We start from the raw sequence: 15,423 nt of genomic DNA on the forward strand, positions 1-15,423 counted from the left end.
AGATGGGGGTGGTGACCGACAGATGACGTGTGGAGATTGACAGCTAGCGGCGGTGACAGCGACGACTGTGGCGATAGCAACAACGGTGGGGGCCAGCAGAGGCAGCGAGAGGGGGGCGGTTGGAGGGCGGCAATGCGGTGGGTGGTGGCTGTGGCGGTTGGCAGCGGCGGAGGCAGGCTAGGCGAATGGTTATTTTTGTGTTTTTAAAACAGACAAAAATATTTTTTTTTTCTGCATTTGATATTTAAAAATAAAAAAAAAAAGGTTTTACCCAAAAAAAAAAAAAAAAAAAAGAAAAAAAAAAAGAGAAAAACAAAACAAAAAACAGATAAGCACAGTATTTTTTTGTTTGTTTTCTCTTTTTTATAAAAATGAAAAATAAAAAAAACAAAAGATAATCCCAAACATTCTTTTTAGTATATTTTTTATTTTACTTTAGCTCATTTCAATGTAATGTGTTGTTCGGAGCATGGCTAGAAATAAATAGTTTTATTTTTAAAATATTTGTGTAAATTATTATTTAAATTAACATTGTGTATACTAAAACTATTTTTTAGTCTACTATATATTTTTTAAAAACTTCACTGTTTTTATATATTAAAGAGAGGAACCATTTTTGTGTGGAGCAACTTTTTTGTTTTTGAGTGTAGTTGTTTGGTCGTAGGCTTTGATACCAGGTTGGTAAAGTGACCTTAGAGTTACATGTTGTATAATGGTGGGTGTGTGTGTGTGTGTGTGTGAGAGAGAGAGAGAGAGAGAGAGAGAGAGAGAGAGAGAGAGAGAGAGAGAGAGAGAGAGAGAGAGAGAGAGAGAGAGAGATTAACAGACTTTTTTGGGGTGAAACTAGTTATTGTAAAGAATATTTTAGCTATACTCTTTAATCTACATCGATGCTAATTCTCATGTGATTGTTGTCAATCAGCACCAACATCCTCTCATCTACGGTTGTTGGCTGCCAATTAACCCCAAAATTGGCATCCCTCATGTCAAATTACATTGAAGTTAACTATCACTCGAACACTTCCTTCGACCAATAATCAACATTGACATCCTTCATCACCAGATCACTGTAAACCATTGTCAACTTATGTCGACACACACTTTATCGACCGACAATGAACATTGATGCCTGAAATTTATTTTACACTACTCTTATTTTAGATCAAATCGTAAATTCGTGCTTCAAATTTTCTACTCTATTAGGGCAGTGAAATGATTGACTCCTGTAATTAATGAGTAATATACTGCACTGTTTTAATTTGGTCATATCTTATACTTTTATCTTTATAAATTTCTTACATAAAAAAACGTTTATAATTTTATGAAGTTCCATTCTTTTATCTATATGTGTAAATTTCTTATATAAATTAAATATTTAACTCCTAAATTTGATTTTTTTTTTTATATTTATAAGATTTTATTTATGCATGAAAATGAGTATTTTATCTTAAAAAAAATAGTGATAGTAAAATTTTAATGAGAGATAAAAAATTTTATGTGTTGTAAATACAAAAATAAAAACTAGGGGTTAAATTTTTAAGAATTATGTATATGTATTTGTACATAGAAAATGTGTCAGTCAACACTAGTCTTAATGAGTTCTAAGAGTCCAAAATGGAAGAGTGCGACTGAGGGCCCGCCAAAAGAAGATCGTGAGGACTATTTGTTCAATCGAGTGAAGTTGTTTAAGCCAAGCTAGTAAGGTTAAAGCCAAATAAGCCACGATGCGAACAAAAAGACATGCAAATAACACAAGCCTAACTCATTGGAGCAAATGAGAGGTGAAAGAAAATCAAAGCTGACGGTTACAAGAAAAGTTGACCAGATGCGACAGCCAACCCTTGAGCGGAACCGATCCAAGGGAAGGTCTGATTCCACTGTATCTCAGACCATCCAAGGAATGCCCTAGAAGTTTCTCATCAATGACTAAGGATCGACAACAAGGTCGTGTCAGCTGGTTGACCTATATTGACTTAGTTTAGCATGCTGAACTGATTTTGCCAACCCGGAACCGTCTAAATTGAGTCGGCCAAGTCAGAAAGTAGCTAGACGACAGTTTATGCAAGTAAAATACCAAAAATACTTTAGTTCATACCCTTTTAAAACGATAACACAATTGTATTATCATCATTTTGTGCCCTATCCTATATAAATAAAAGAATCATTTTATAAATAATACCTGATGGATTACAAATTATTATTTTGTTCTCTTTATCACTCTTTACTTACACTGCATTCATTGGGTATGATTTATGAACAAATCATAATTAAATATCTTAAAAGATGAAGTGAGTGTAATCATATCGTCTTAACAAAAAAAATGAGCAACACAAGGAGAATAACTAAGGATTAAGTTTGGTCGGGTTAGCTCCAGTTTGGCCAAGCCAGGTCCTAATTGACCTAGTCTGGACGACAGACCCAGCTTAACGACCAACTTAGCCTGGATGACCGAACCAGAGAGATGATCGACATGGCCTGGATGACCGATCCAAAGGGACGATCAACCCGACCTAGATGATCGATCCAGTTCAGTCGAGTGAGTTGACCGCTGTCGACACTCAATCTTCAGCATTCAACTACATCAACTCGACCACATATGCTCGGCCACCTCCACTCAACCGCCTGGATGTAACTAGACAAGCAACTCCCTAAAGAAAGTTTAGGGATGAAATATATATATATATATATATATGTATATATAGTTTGCCACAAAACACTGGGGAAACTTACCACTCAAACAAGTTTCCAAAAAGTAAAAGGAAAGTGGTCTACACTTTTGGAACTTACTCGATTATCCAACCTGTAATACCAATGCATCATAAGAATATGTCTCATACCTTGAAATGGGTCAAACTTTGGCAATAAAAGTTCATGCCCATTAGTGACAATATTTGTGGTGTGTAGCGTACTAATCACACTAACAACAAGTTTGAACAGTTTTCCTTGCCAAGACTACGATAAGATCACCCACAAAGATTGTGACAAGATTCATCAATATGTATAGTGTAAGGTGCGGCCCATCCAATGCGACGGCTTAATCAAGTGACCGAGACATGGGTGGTGTAAGCCTCAAGTTAGGCGATAACAGCTCAAACTCAGTTTATCAGTTTTCTTAGCCCCATTTAGTAATCAGCTTTAAAAAATCTTTTAAAATCACCACTCATTCTTACTTAAACTATTTTTTGACTTGTATTTGGAGAGACTAGCAATATTAGTTTCTTTTTTTTATAATTATCTCATTATTATTGCAGTGTCATTTAAAGAAGAAAATTATGTAACTAAAATATGTACATAAAAAATATGTCAACACTTGTCTTAAGGAGATCTAACTAGAGATTTCAAAAAAACTCGTCATTCACGAATAGCTCGTGTTTGACTCAATAAGTAGTTCGCGCTCGATTCGTTCGTTAAACAAGCAAACCAAACACGAATAAGTTTTTTTAGTTCGATTATAAACAAACCGAACACGAACAAATTGTTCGATCGTGTTCGGTTCGAAATAAATAAATAATAATTAATTAATATAATTATAAAATTTCATAGTAAAATTTTATGTTATATTTGATAAAAAAATTTAAAATATAAAATTTATCAAATTATTATAAAAAATAATTTTTAATTCTAAATTATCTCAGATAGTTCTCCACCTATTTTTGATAATTTTTTAATAGATAATTAATTTTATTTTCTTAAAAATTTTTAGCTCATTTCAAACTGAATACGAGCAATTCGATTAAGTCAAACTAGTTGAACTATACGAATAATTCAAATTAAATTCAAACAAATCGAATCAAATATGAACACACATTTCACAAACAATTTCGAACACGAGCCTAATTCAAATAGATTTAATTTAAAACGAACCAAATATGAACACGAGTTCTGTTCGCTCATGTTCGGTTCATTTCTAGTCCTAAATCCAACGATCTAGACGAGAAAAGTATAATGAATGAGGTCCCACTAATAGAAAATCTTAAGGCCTATTTGTCTGATCGAGTAAAGTTTTCCGAGCCAAGTCAGCAAAACCAAAGCCGATTGAGCCGTGAGGTGGACAAAAAGACGGCCAGATAACCCAAGCCCGAGTCATTCGACCATATGCGAGGCGAAAGAACATATGAGTCGACCTTTACAGAAAAAGGTGACTAAATGTATCAACCATCCCTCGTGCGTAACCAATCCAATGAAAGATCCAGTTTCATGGTATCCTCAACCATCCAATTGACGCCCCAAAAATTTCTCATCAATGACCATGGATCGACAGTCAGGACGTATCAACCGACCTACCGACCAACCTCAGCTGATCGAACTAATCATGCTGACTCGAAGCTGACTAAGACTAACTGGTTAAGTACTCTGAAAGTAATCAAACGACATACTTACACATGCAAAGTACCCACGATATACCTATTTAAAGCATATAAAAAAGATAATATAATTATTTTCTATTTTGCTCTCTATAAATAAAAGAATTATTTTATGAATAAGCGCTCACAATGAATTGTTCTTCTTCTCTCTCTCTTATATAATTTTTTTTCTATTTTAAGAGGAAATCCTCATTCGAGAAACAACGATATAAATTGTGCCGCATTAAGTTTTGCTTTCAGATCCTCCTCTGCAACACCAATGGCTGAAGGAGAAGAGGACGACGACTACATGGGCGACATCTCCCTCTTTCTCCCACCCGAAGACTCCTCTTCATCAAAAAAGGTATCCTTCCCTAGAACCCAAACCAAACACTTGGTTCTCCAAACTTATCAGCAGCCACTCGCTTCTTTCGCAGAAATTTATCTCGAAGCCAAACGAACCTCCCTTTGCCCCAAAGCTAAAGCGGCCTAAGACCCTATCCTGGCAGGAGCATCGGAAATTTGAAAAGGAGCGGAAGCAGCGCGAGGAGGACGAGCAGACCAAGGCCCGCCTCGATGCCTCGATCCCAGAATCTAACCTAGGGTTTCGAATGCTGCGACAGATGGGGTACAAGCCAGGCACCGCGTTGGGGAAAGAGGGTTGCGGTATGGCGGAACCCGTTGGGCTTTATATCCGGCGATCGAGGGCCGGGATTGGTAGGGAGACGCCAGAGGAAGCGGCGTCGAGGAAGGAGACGGAAGCGGCGGAGATGGTGAGGGTGAGAGAGGAGAATATGATGGCGGAGTTTGGGTCGAGGCAGAGAACGCAGTGGAGGGAGAAGAAGGTTGTTGGTGATTACCGAAAGGCAGAGGCTGCGCTGGCGCAGCTGGAGAACAAGGAGGTTTTGGAGGCTAAGAAAGATGAGGAGGGTGGGGACGAAAAATCCGATGAGGCAGAGGAGGAAGTGGTGATAACAGAAGAGGTATTTATATACACCTTTTTTTTTTTTTGATATTTTCTTGATTTTGATTGCTTGCTTTGAAGTCTATTTATTTTTCCATCGAGTAATTATATACCGTGTAACTCATTGTTCGAAGAATATAAAGTCACAATAAATTGATATAAGTATACATATCATACAATTTTTAGATTCTCATGGTACACGGAAAAAGTACCAACAAGAATCTCGAGGAGATCTAACGGCATAGATAGAATAACTAATGTCAAAGGAGTGCCCACCAATAGAAGGCTCAGAGGTCTAGACATTCAACCTGGTGAACTGTACCTAGCCAATCGTCACAAAGGCGACCAAATAGTTTGAGCCGAGTGGCGAGACACAAGGGTGAGCCTAGCACTATGATAAAGTCAACTCGAGGAAAAGGCAGATCTCTCAGATCTCTTAGCTATATCAACGGCAACAATCAATCTCCCCAAATATCATCAAGAGCTAACAAGATAAGTCCTAGCCATTTCCCAGGATTTCTTTGTCTAAAGGCAGACTACCTGTCAGATTACGACGATTCACCTTCTGTCTGACAGCTTAGCGTCGCTTCTCTCTGCCGACAAGGGTTTCTCGATAAAGATCGAGGGCTGACGACCGTGTTAGGCCAATTGATCAGCAAGAGTTAGTTGATTATATCAACAAGGTTGTGAAAATCGGATCGGACATCACACCGGAAAAAGGAAAGATTCAAGGTTTATTGGTTCGACTGGGATTGGACTGGATGATATAATAAATATATAAATTAATTAAATATGATATAAATAATACAATAATATTACAAACATTCTTGGACTTGATTTATAAACGAGCCGAACACGAATAAATAATTGTTTGTTTGTGTTCGGCTTGTTTGACTCGAAAAAATTAAATAATTAAATAATAATATTTATTTATATGTTTTTATATTAATTTTTAATATGTATCAAACAAATGCTAAACTTTTTTATCTTTAAAACTTATTTATGTGGTGCATTTATAAAAAATACAAATTTAGGCTTTAGATATATAAATAAATAAGATTTTAGTGATATACATGTAAATATTCTTAAAAATATAAAAAAATACAAGTTTTGGTGTTAGATATGTAAATAAATATGATTTGAGTGGTATGCATGTAAATATTCCTAAAAATATAAAAAATACACGTTTAGGTGTTAGATATGTAAATAAATAAGATTTGATTGGTATGCATGTAAATGCTAAAATTTTTTATTTTTAAAAATTATTTAACAGTTATATTTATAAAAAATACATGTTTAGGTGTTAGATATATAAATAAATAAGATGTGAATGGTATGCATGTAAATATTTCTAAAAATATAAAAAATGCAAAAGTTTAGGCATTAGATATGTAAATAATAAGATTTGAGTTGTATGCAGGTAAATATTCCTAAAAATATAAAAAAAATACAAAAGTTTTGGTGTTAGATATGTAAATAAATAAGATTTGAGTGGTATGCGTGTAAATATTCCTAAAAATATATATAGAAGTTCTCCTAGCTACCTTTAGTCTCACATCGATAGTTTTGCCTTAAGAAATTCTTCATAGTCTATAAAATGAAGACTTAGCTTTCAATGGCTTTCCCAAGCAAAAACTGCATATCTCAAAATTTCAAATCCTTGGAAATGGATTTCCAAAAATAAATAAATAAATAAATATAAAAGCGGTTCATTTAAATAGAGCCCAATTTAACAGTTCTCCAGTTGAATCGACAATTTAGTCTTGTTATGGCTAGTCTAATGCAGAAATGATTTCTAACATGCCCAAAAATGGACCATCTGTCGGTTCACAGTTTAACCGGTTGGTTCGGTTCGGTTTTTTAAACCTTGCATATCAGTCTTATTGACCCCCGACCAGTAGAAGGTCAGCTGACCTGCAATTTCTACAGCCTAGCTGGCCGGCAGTTTTACCAGACTTGGCCGACCGATTGACCTCTCTAGCTTAGACGACCGACAACGCCTGTCCAAGGGCTTTCCAGTCTAGCCAGCTGAGTCATAGAACAACCAGCTCTAAGCCTACATATGTAAAATATCTACAATAACCTATACAACCTCCATTAAAGTAGAGGCGCGAATATAATTAAACATAGTCATCCCCCTTCCTCTATAAATAGGGGAGCACTCTATGAAGGAGAGGCACACAACCTTAGCCAAAAAGGTCGGGAAAGGTCAATGCGGTGCCTAGGTTACTGTTCACCATTGTTCATATCACTCTCTCTCCCTCCCTCTCTCATGTCTTACACTTTATTTCTTGATTGTGATTTACCGACAAATCATGATTCAACACTTGCCTATCTAATATTTAAGTTTTTTTATTTATTTGTATGAAATATTATTGTCTAAATCATGTTTAAACATATATATTAAATGTGTGTTTCACTTTAGGTAAATTAATATTAGTGAATTTTTTATATGATTTAGAGATTAATATGTTATATAAGTATAAAGATTGAGTTAGACATGTAAATAGATAAGAATTTTATAATATGCATGTAAATCCTTCCTCTTTCTCTATTTTTTCTCTCTTTTATACTAACAAGCAATAATACCTTTATAAATTATATAGTTGAACAACATGATATTTTTATTATCAATAAAGAGTGTTAGATGTAAAATAAATAATAAAAAAAAAACTTTAAGCTCATTTTGTTATATCAATGACATTTAATTAATCTTAATTTTATGTGTTGCTCCCCTTATTAAAGGATATATTTTAAAATAAATAAAAAAATAGAATTTTATGTGGGTTGTTGGATATTAATCGAAATTGGTAGATATATAGAAATAAAAAAATTACTTGTATTTCTCACAATAGTATAGTTGTAATTATATTAATTAACACGAGCAAAAATAAATTTAATCAAGTATGCCTGGCACCATAGAACATAGTTATGATATTTTTTTTTCAAATATAAAATTTTACAGGTTATTTTTTTTAAAGTTTTTTTACATTCTAGTTATTTAAACATTTTTTTATAATAGTATGTATTCTTAAGTTGAAATGTCATAATAGGAAATATTTTAGCACTAAATAAAAAGGTAATGTTTTAATGACAAAATCATTCAATGTACGTGTAAAGTGGTGAGAATATATACGGGCTGAAGTTTGCTCTTATGCCTTTTAAATTTGAGAACGAAAGTTTTATCCGTAAATTAGTAGACTATTTTGTATATTATAGAAGCTCAACGATATTAAAAATATTTACCATATGTATTTGTCAATGACTAGATGGAACTGATTTATGATGTTGTTTAATACGATAATTTATGCTCTTATCATTGGTTGATTATATAAAGTTAAATTTTCGGCTTCATTTGATTATGAATTTTGCTTTAAATTGGGTTGTCCAATATTTATTTGCTATTAGTAATATTGTTTAGGATTTTCTTTCTACTTATAATAGATCATATTTTTATAATTTACTATTGGCCTAAATTAAATTAAATATTCAGAATTTTTTCATTTTTATTGGACTTATTTTGTTATGAGCTTTTTAATTGAATAGTTAGAGATGAATAAATTCTTAATTATTTATCTTAAAAGCTAATATTGAGTGGTTACTAGTAGAAGTGGTGATCTAATGGCTGGTTAAGTTTTCCCCGCTACAGGTCTTTAATTTGATTGCTCATTTCTATCCGAGCACACAATGTTGGCCTTTTTTTATGAATTGTTAGATTTCTCAGCATGGAATTTAAAGAGGGTAATTTGACTTTGTATGACTGATAAGAGCCCTACTTCACCAAATATCTCAGTTGTTTCATTATTTAGAGAAATATGCCAAAAAGTAGATTCAAGAGCAAAATGCTCCTATGATACTAAAATATAAATCTTTAACTATCTAAAGAAAACTAACATGAACTTTTGAATAATGGCACCGCTCTAACATTTTTCATCTCAATACCTTTTTTCGTGTTTCCAACTACTCAAAGTTTGTGTGATTGGTTTGCAACATAGCTTCACAATGATGCTCTCAACTTTCCAACTGCCACTTGTTCATGATTAATGATGTTATACTTTTGGCTATTTTTGATTTTAGTGCATTCTTTGCTGATGATTATATTTATAAGAGGAAGAACATTATAGGAGAAACTGAGCTAAGAAAGAAAAGGCTTGAACTTATAATAGGGGTTTTGAATCTTGATAATTTTTTTTTACATGTATTAATCATGTTCCATACCAGTCGTGTACTTTATTTTGTGCTGTTGCTAGGGCATTTTTGTTCTACTTTTGTGGGGATGTTTTGCACTACTACTTTGTTTTATCTGTGGCTGTGGATCTCTTTGCTTTCATCTCGGGTGTTTTTCTTGTACACACATTTGCCTCTATTGAGGGCTTTCTTGTCTTTTGTTTATATTGGTAGATTGTGTTTGAAGTTATGCTAACTCATGACATCGAAGTCTCATCTGCTTTTGATTTCTTTAGCACTTTGAGCAGCCCTTGTTACACCGCCTTCTTCTGCTCTACATCGATGATAGATTTTTGCTCTTGTGTTTATGGTCCAGCTCGTTCTCTCTCATTATCAATTATAGGCGATCCTTTGCATTTCTATTTTCATCATAGTTTCTTTGGATCCCACCTCCACGTGCAATTACTTCTCTCAGGGTCTTGGTTGACCTTCTAGGTGATCCTCAACTATTCTCAGGCACTTCCTCTTATTTCCTCTCTGGTGGTTCTTTTGTGAATGTTGTTCATGATTCAAATGCTATGGATTTTTTCTCCATTTCACATAACAATTTTTCATTTCTGTTTCACCAGAATTTAACAAGTCAACAGCTATCATCTTTTAAAGGCGAGCTTTTTCTTCTCTTTTTCAATGGAAAAAACTGTGTGCTTGCTATGCTGCTTGTCTTCTTATTTATAGATAAATTCTTCATGGGTTGTTCTAGTATGGTGATAATATATAAGTTCATGTTTCATTTATAATTGACGGTTGACTATCCCATTGAAATTGATATTTAGGATGTCATTATAATGCTTCTCTTAGAAGCATATTATATAAGACTATTTTGATGGTGTTCATACTATATTTGTGGCTTTTCGATTCATATGTTAAAATTATCCATCTATTTTAATTACTTTGTGGAGCCCCTTGTCGCTCTTGTTTGTATTTTATTCCATAGCTTCATTTGCATTACTTGAGCAATGTACTTTATTTTTCTTGGCTTCTATTTTAAGAAAGCATTTATATAGGTAACGTTGTGACAACTTGTTTTTTAGGCCCTTTATGGTTAGAATTTTTGTGGAACTGGTTGTTACATATATTTTTACTAAGAAGATGTGGTTTAAATATTCATCATCTTGATATCAGGAGATGAGGGATTATAAAAATATTCTATTGTACTGCTCTTACCATATCTGTTCAAAAAGTATAAATTATCTGAATGTTTTTAAGGTCATCTTGAGATGAGAAATCTTAAATTTCAGAGCGAGATTTTCCACCTGATACTTATAATGAGCATTCCAACTTTCTGGTGGAAAACTTTTACAGGTTTGTTGTTAAAACCTACAACAAAGATCAAATTCTCTTATAAAGATAGTGACTCGTTTTTGTTCGTGCTAGCCTCTAGGTGAGGACACTTCATTAATTGTTGATATTATCATGGAGAATATCATTTCAAAATTTCAAAATTTTTGAATGCCCCAATCTTTTTTTTTTTTTTAACAAAATGTCGATTAATTATCATGGTATGTTTTCAATTTTGATTGGAGTATTTAGAATGTCAACTCTTCAATCGATAATAGATTTTATGTTTTTTATATCATAATGGACAACAAATCGAAAGAAAATCTATCGCCACTCACTTTTTTTTCTAGGCGTCTTGCTAGACGGTCCAAATGAATAATTTGTGATTATTTTTTGTGCTGTAGTATTTTTTTTTCTATTATAGAATTTCTTTGTAAATGTTTTTTTTTATGTAGTCATACCATTATCAAATTAATATATTTCTCTTTTAGATAAATTCTTGTTAATCATATTTAAATTTTATTTGAATTGAGTTTAGATTATTCTTAAACTTGTTTGAAATTTTATTTTTCTTTCTGCTATAGACTCTGAGATTAAAATGACCTCCTAAATTAAAATAACCTCCTACAAAGAGTTATGAGACCATTTTGACAATTTTCTTTAACATAATGATGATAGGCTAAACGAGTAACAAAGCTCAATTCGACAGAGATATTTTGTTATTCTTAATGAATAATAATATTTTATATATAATTATTGTGTTTTAAGTGTTAATTTATGTTTATTATTATTATAAATCAACTTTCAATGATACTTAAAATTATTTTTTGTTGCTGATTGTTAACTCTAGATGGATGCATAGCGCTAATGAAGAGGACTTCTTGAAGTCCTGTTCACGCTTCTTCTCAGCTACTTCGGTTAGAGTTGTTAGGAAGAAGGTGATCACCATAAATTTTATAGGCAAGTGTGGTGATTATATTGCGAAAAAGCAAGAGGAAGAGTTGAAGAGAAACCAAGTGCTAGTCATCCCATTCTTTTTTAATTAGTTGAAGCAGTTTTTATAGCTAGAGAGCTAAGGAACAACGGGCTCTGATTAGAGAATAATCTGTTGAGGACTAAGGTTAGAGTAAAAGTCTGATGCTCCAAGCAATTTTTTCCAATATTTTGTATAGATAGAGAGATGAAGGCGAACAAAAGAAAAGGAGGTGCTTGCAACGATGTGGCAAAAGAGGCATGAAGGTTCTTGCGACTGGTTTTTTTATTCCATTTGAGAGTGAAAGTGTTGTCATGCAGGAGGCAGAGAACTTAGCCTATCTCTTGTTATTGTGTGTAATAACGATGTGGCAAAAGAGGCTTGGTATGCTAGCTCATTTCTGCTAATTGTGCTTAGGAATGTTTTTAAGTTAATAGATATCAAAGAAGGAGAATATGGAATATTTAATAGGGGATTTCACAAATCCATCAGGTAAGAGTTATATGCGGATAGATTAATGCATCTTTGATCCATTTCACCTGATTAATAAAGTGCGGTTGCCTTTCCTTAAAATTTGATTGATATAATTGGAAACCAACTCTAGAGAGAGGAAGATAAGTGTGGGCAATAAAAACTCAGAGTGGTCTCCACAATTAAATATGCCCACGATGTGGTTAGATAGTAGGGTAATTACTCAATTATTCGGTTGATTCAATTAATGTTTAACAATATAATTATATTATTGCTCATTGTAATTTTAGTTCTTGCAACACAGTTACTTTATGCTATGAAATTAGAGAGCAATTATGACGCTACCAAAAATCTTATATTCATTTTGCAATTGCTTTTTGGATTATTGAAGAGATAGGATTATTTAACAACAAGCAGAGAATTTTCTCATCCAAATTTTCTTGAAAGTGGCAGATGGCCGACATAGATGAGTTAACTAAGACGGTAGCCATTTGAAATTTAATAAGAATGTCTTATTTGTTGCATAGATCACGAAGTATACGCAATACAATACATTATCTATATATCTATATGACTTTGATGACGAATGACGATTTTTTTTTTTTTGGAAATTATACATAATCACATACCATTCTACAGAAATTCATTTTGTGAATATTTATTTTATAAGAGTGTATATTTATAAGTTCATTGATAGATAACGAAAACTATTGAATTATTCAATTAGGTTTAAAGCAAATGATGTAATTTTAATTCTTTTTAGCTATTTAATTTTGTTTAGTAAATGATGTACATTTAATTCCTTTTACTCAACTATATCTAACTTTTATTATTTTGTGTTATAGTCGTTGTGATTGCAGTATAATATATTAAAGTTAATCTAGTGTGTTATTACTGTTGTGATTTTACTCTGTTGTATGGAGTTTGTATCTACTGTGTTGTGGATATTGTGATTGCATTCTGCTGTACCAAACGGATATTTTGCAGTGCTCTACTATAAAAATTGTGATAGTGATTTGCTTTACCAAACATATATTATAGTTGTTGTGATTGCAACCGTATTTATCAAACATATTCTATTATGTTCTAGTTATCGTGATTGCATTTTGTTATATCAAAAGTTTGTTGTGTTGTAACTTGTTTGGGTCATTTTCAAACCTTAATTAAATGAGTTAGAATTTTACAAGATTTTTATTCAAATCTTATTTTAAACATTTTTTGTATCTTATTTGAATGTTGTGTGAATAGAATCATAAATTTATTTGGAATTTATTTACATATTAATTCAAACATTGTTTGGATTTTGTTCAAATAAATTTAATTGTTAGTGGGCTTCAATAAGCATTCCTATAGAATATAGGAGTGGTAATTTCCTACAAAAGAAATTTCAGAAATACTTTAAAAAAAAAGTGTGATCTCTTATTACGGCTATCATGGTCATATAAACTCAAATTTCCCTTTAATGACAGGTTTTTTTAATATTAGAAATTGGAAGAGAGAGAAAACCTAGGCCTTATCTCCTCATTTGCACCGTTACTGGACATTTCATCTAAAACATGCATCATTTAACGGAAGAGAGAAATATAGGAGGTTGACGATGCATGCTAGAATCTCCATGCTCTTCCATTTTCGTGAGAATAGAGAATATCTGAACCTGATTATGGCTCGGTGTGCTATATTAAATTTACAAGGAAAAGATAACCACTTTACCAAGGAATAATCAATGTAAATTTTCATCCTAGATACCATGCAACAATTAGCTTTGGTTTTTACAAGCAACAACATTATAAACTTTTTTCGAATTTGCAAAATTCCATTTGAAGTTTTATCACCATAACAACTTTGCTGAATAGAGTTCTTTTCCGTGAACACAATTCCATCAACCCTTTTTCATAAGTTAGTGGCCTCTTTTTGTTGAAGGGCAATACATTACTTCTTCAAATACCTCTCATTTCTGGCTAATTCTGGCTAAACTATGTAAAAGGAAAAAAAAAAAATACAAGTAATTCCTGACACAAAAGTTCATGGCTCAAGCTAATGCATGGACGTGACTTCTCCCAAACATTATTAGTTACCCTTTGTTGTACTGGAAAGAATCATTGTCCATATAAGCACAAAAAATGTAAGGAACTAAGTTTTATTATTGAGTCGAAACCAAAGCTCATTGCATACCTCAGGTTACATTATAATTACCTCATTTACTTTCGTAGTCAACAATTTCAGAAAAAACTGATTACGGTTTCAAATTGCTAGTTCATGTTGGATACAATGGATAAGGTGGTGTGTAATCTAGTGCAAGTCCTGCTTCCTTCCATAATGAGAAAAGAAAATATTGATTAACACCAAACAAGAGGATAACCATGGTCGTGTATGTTACACCCTTCTATAGGAACCAACTGAAAATATCACATCCTGCTACGTGAATTCTGTAGCCTGTGTGCTTAGGGATGAATATATAAGAATCATTATTGGAATGACTGCCATAATAACCATTGCTTCAGAAGATGAACAAAATCTTTGAATTATTGATGTTTATTTATATTATTCTTTCATCAATTGGTATAGTAAGAAACCAAAATACAAAAAATAAATTGATATGAGTATCATCATTAATCGTAAGAGTAATATCTAAAGATAACTCATCAACAGTTATATTTTTAGATTGCTTAATTTATTCATAGCTTAAAAACATGATAGAGTTAATTTCATATTTGAGCATAGTTTCAGTCTGTATCAGAAGTTCATGTTCAGAGAAAATCTTGCTCTCAATGTTACGTCTACATTGTCTAATATAGGTGCAAATTTAGATTTAATGACAACATATATAGATTCATATTATAACTGCAATTTATCTATTTCATCTAATACATCTTTAGAAAATATTGACGAGCTACAGCTTCTTTCATAAGGTGAGATTTAACCATACATGATTTTTATATTGGTGTGCATGTGACATGTTTTAGAGGAGGTGGTATTGATTTTCCTTAGGGCTATTAATCACAAGTGTGATGGTCTTAAAATAATGATTATAATATTTTAAATTCTAAAGCAATGTATAAAATCTAGTTTATGGTTTTTTGTGAAATAGATTATGATAACATAATTGTCTAGGGTAAACTGTATTTAACTTCTAAACTTTACAGAATATTCAAACACATCATAATCAC

At 32.5% G+C, this 15,423-nt stretch overlaps 1 protein-coding gene across 1 annotated transcript in view; it reads left to right on the forward strand.

Annotated features, from left to right (window-relative positions):
- The first annotated feature begins 4,517 nt into the window (after positions 1–4,517).
- The window catches only part of LOC110026422 (G patch domain-containing protein 11), a 28,063-nt gene continuing 17,157 nt past the window's right edge, over positions 4,518–15,423 (forward strand). Inside the window, exons 1-2 of the mRNA XM_020727353.1 lie at positions 4,518–4,707; positions 4,781–5,326. Coding sequence (XP_020583012.1) covers positions 4,624–4,707; positions 4,781–5,326 — 630 coding nt within the window. The 5' untranslated portion in view covers positions 4,518–4,623. The remainder of the gene's footprint in view (positions 4,708–4,780; positions 5,327–15,423) is intronic.

This window comes from Phalaenopsis equestris, unplaced genomic scaffold (assembly GCF_001263595.1).
Source record: "Phalaenopsis equestris unplaced genomic scaffold, ASM126359v1 Scaffold000002, whole genome shotgun sequence".
NCBI lineage: Eukaryota > Viridiplantae > Streptophyta > Magnoliopsida > Asparagales > Orchidaceae > Phalaenopsis > Phalaenopsis equestris.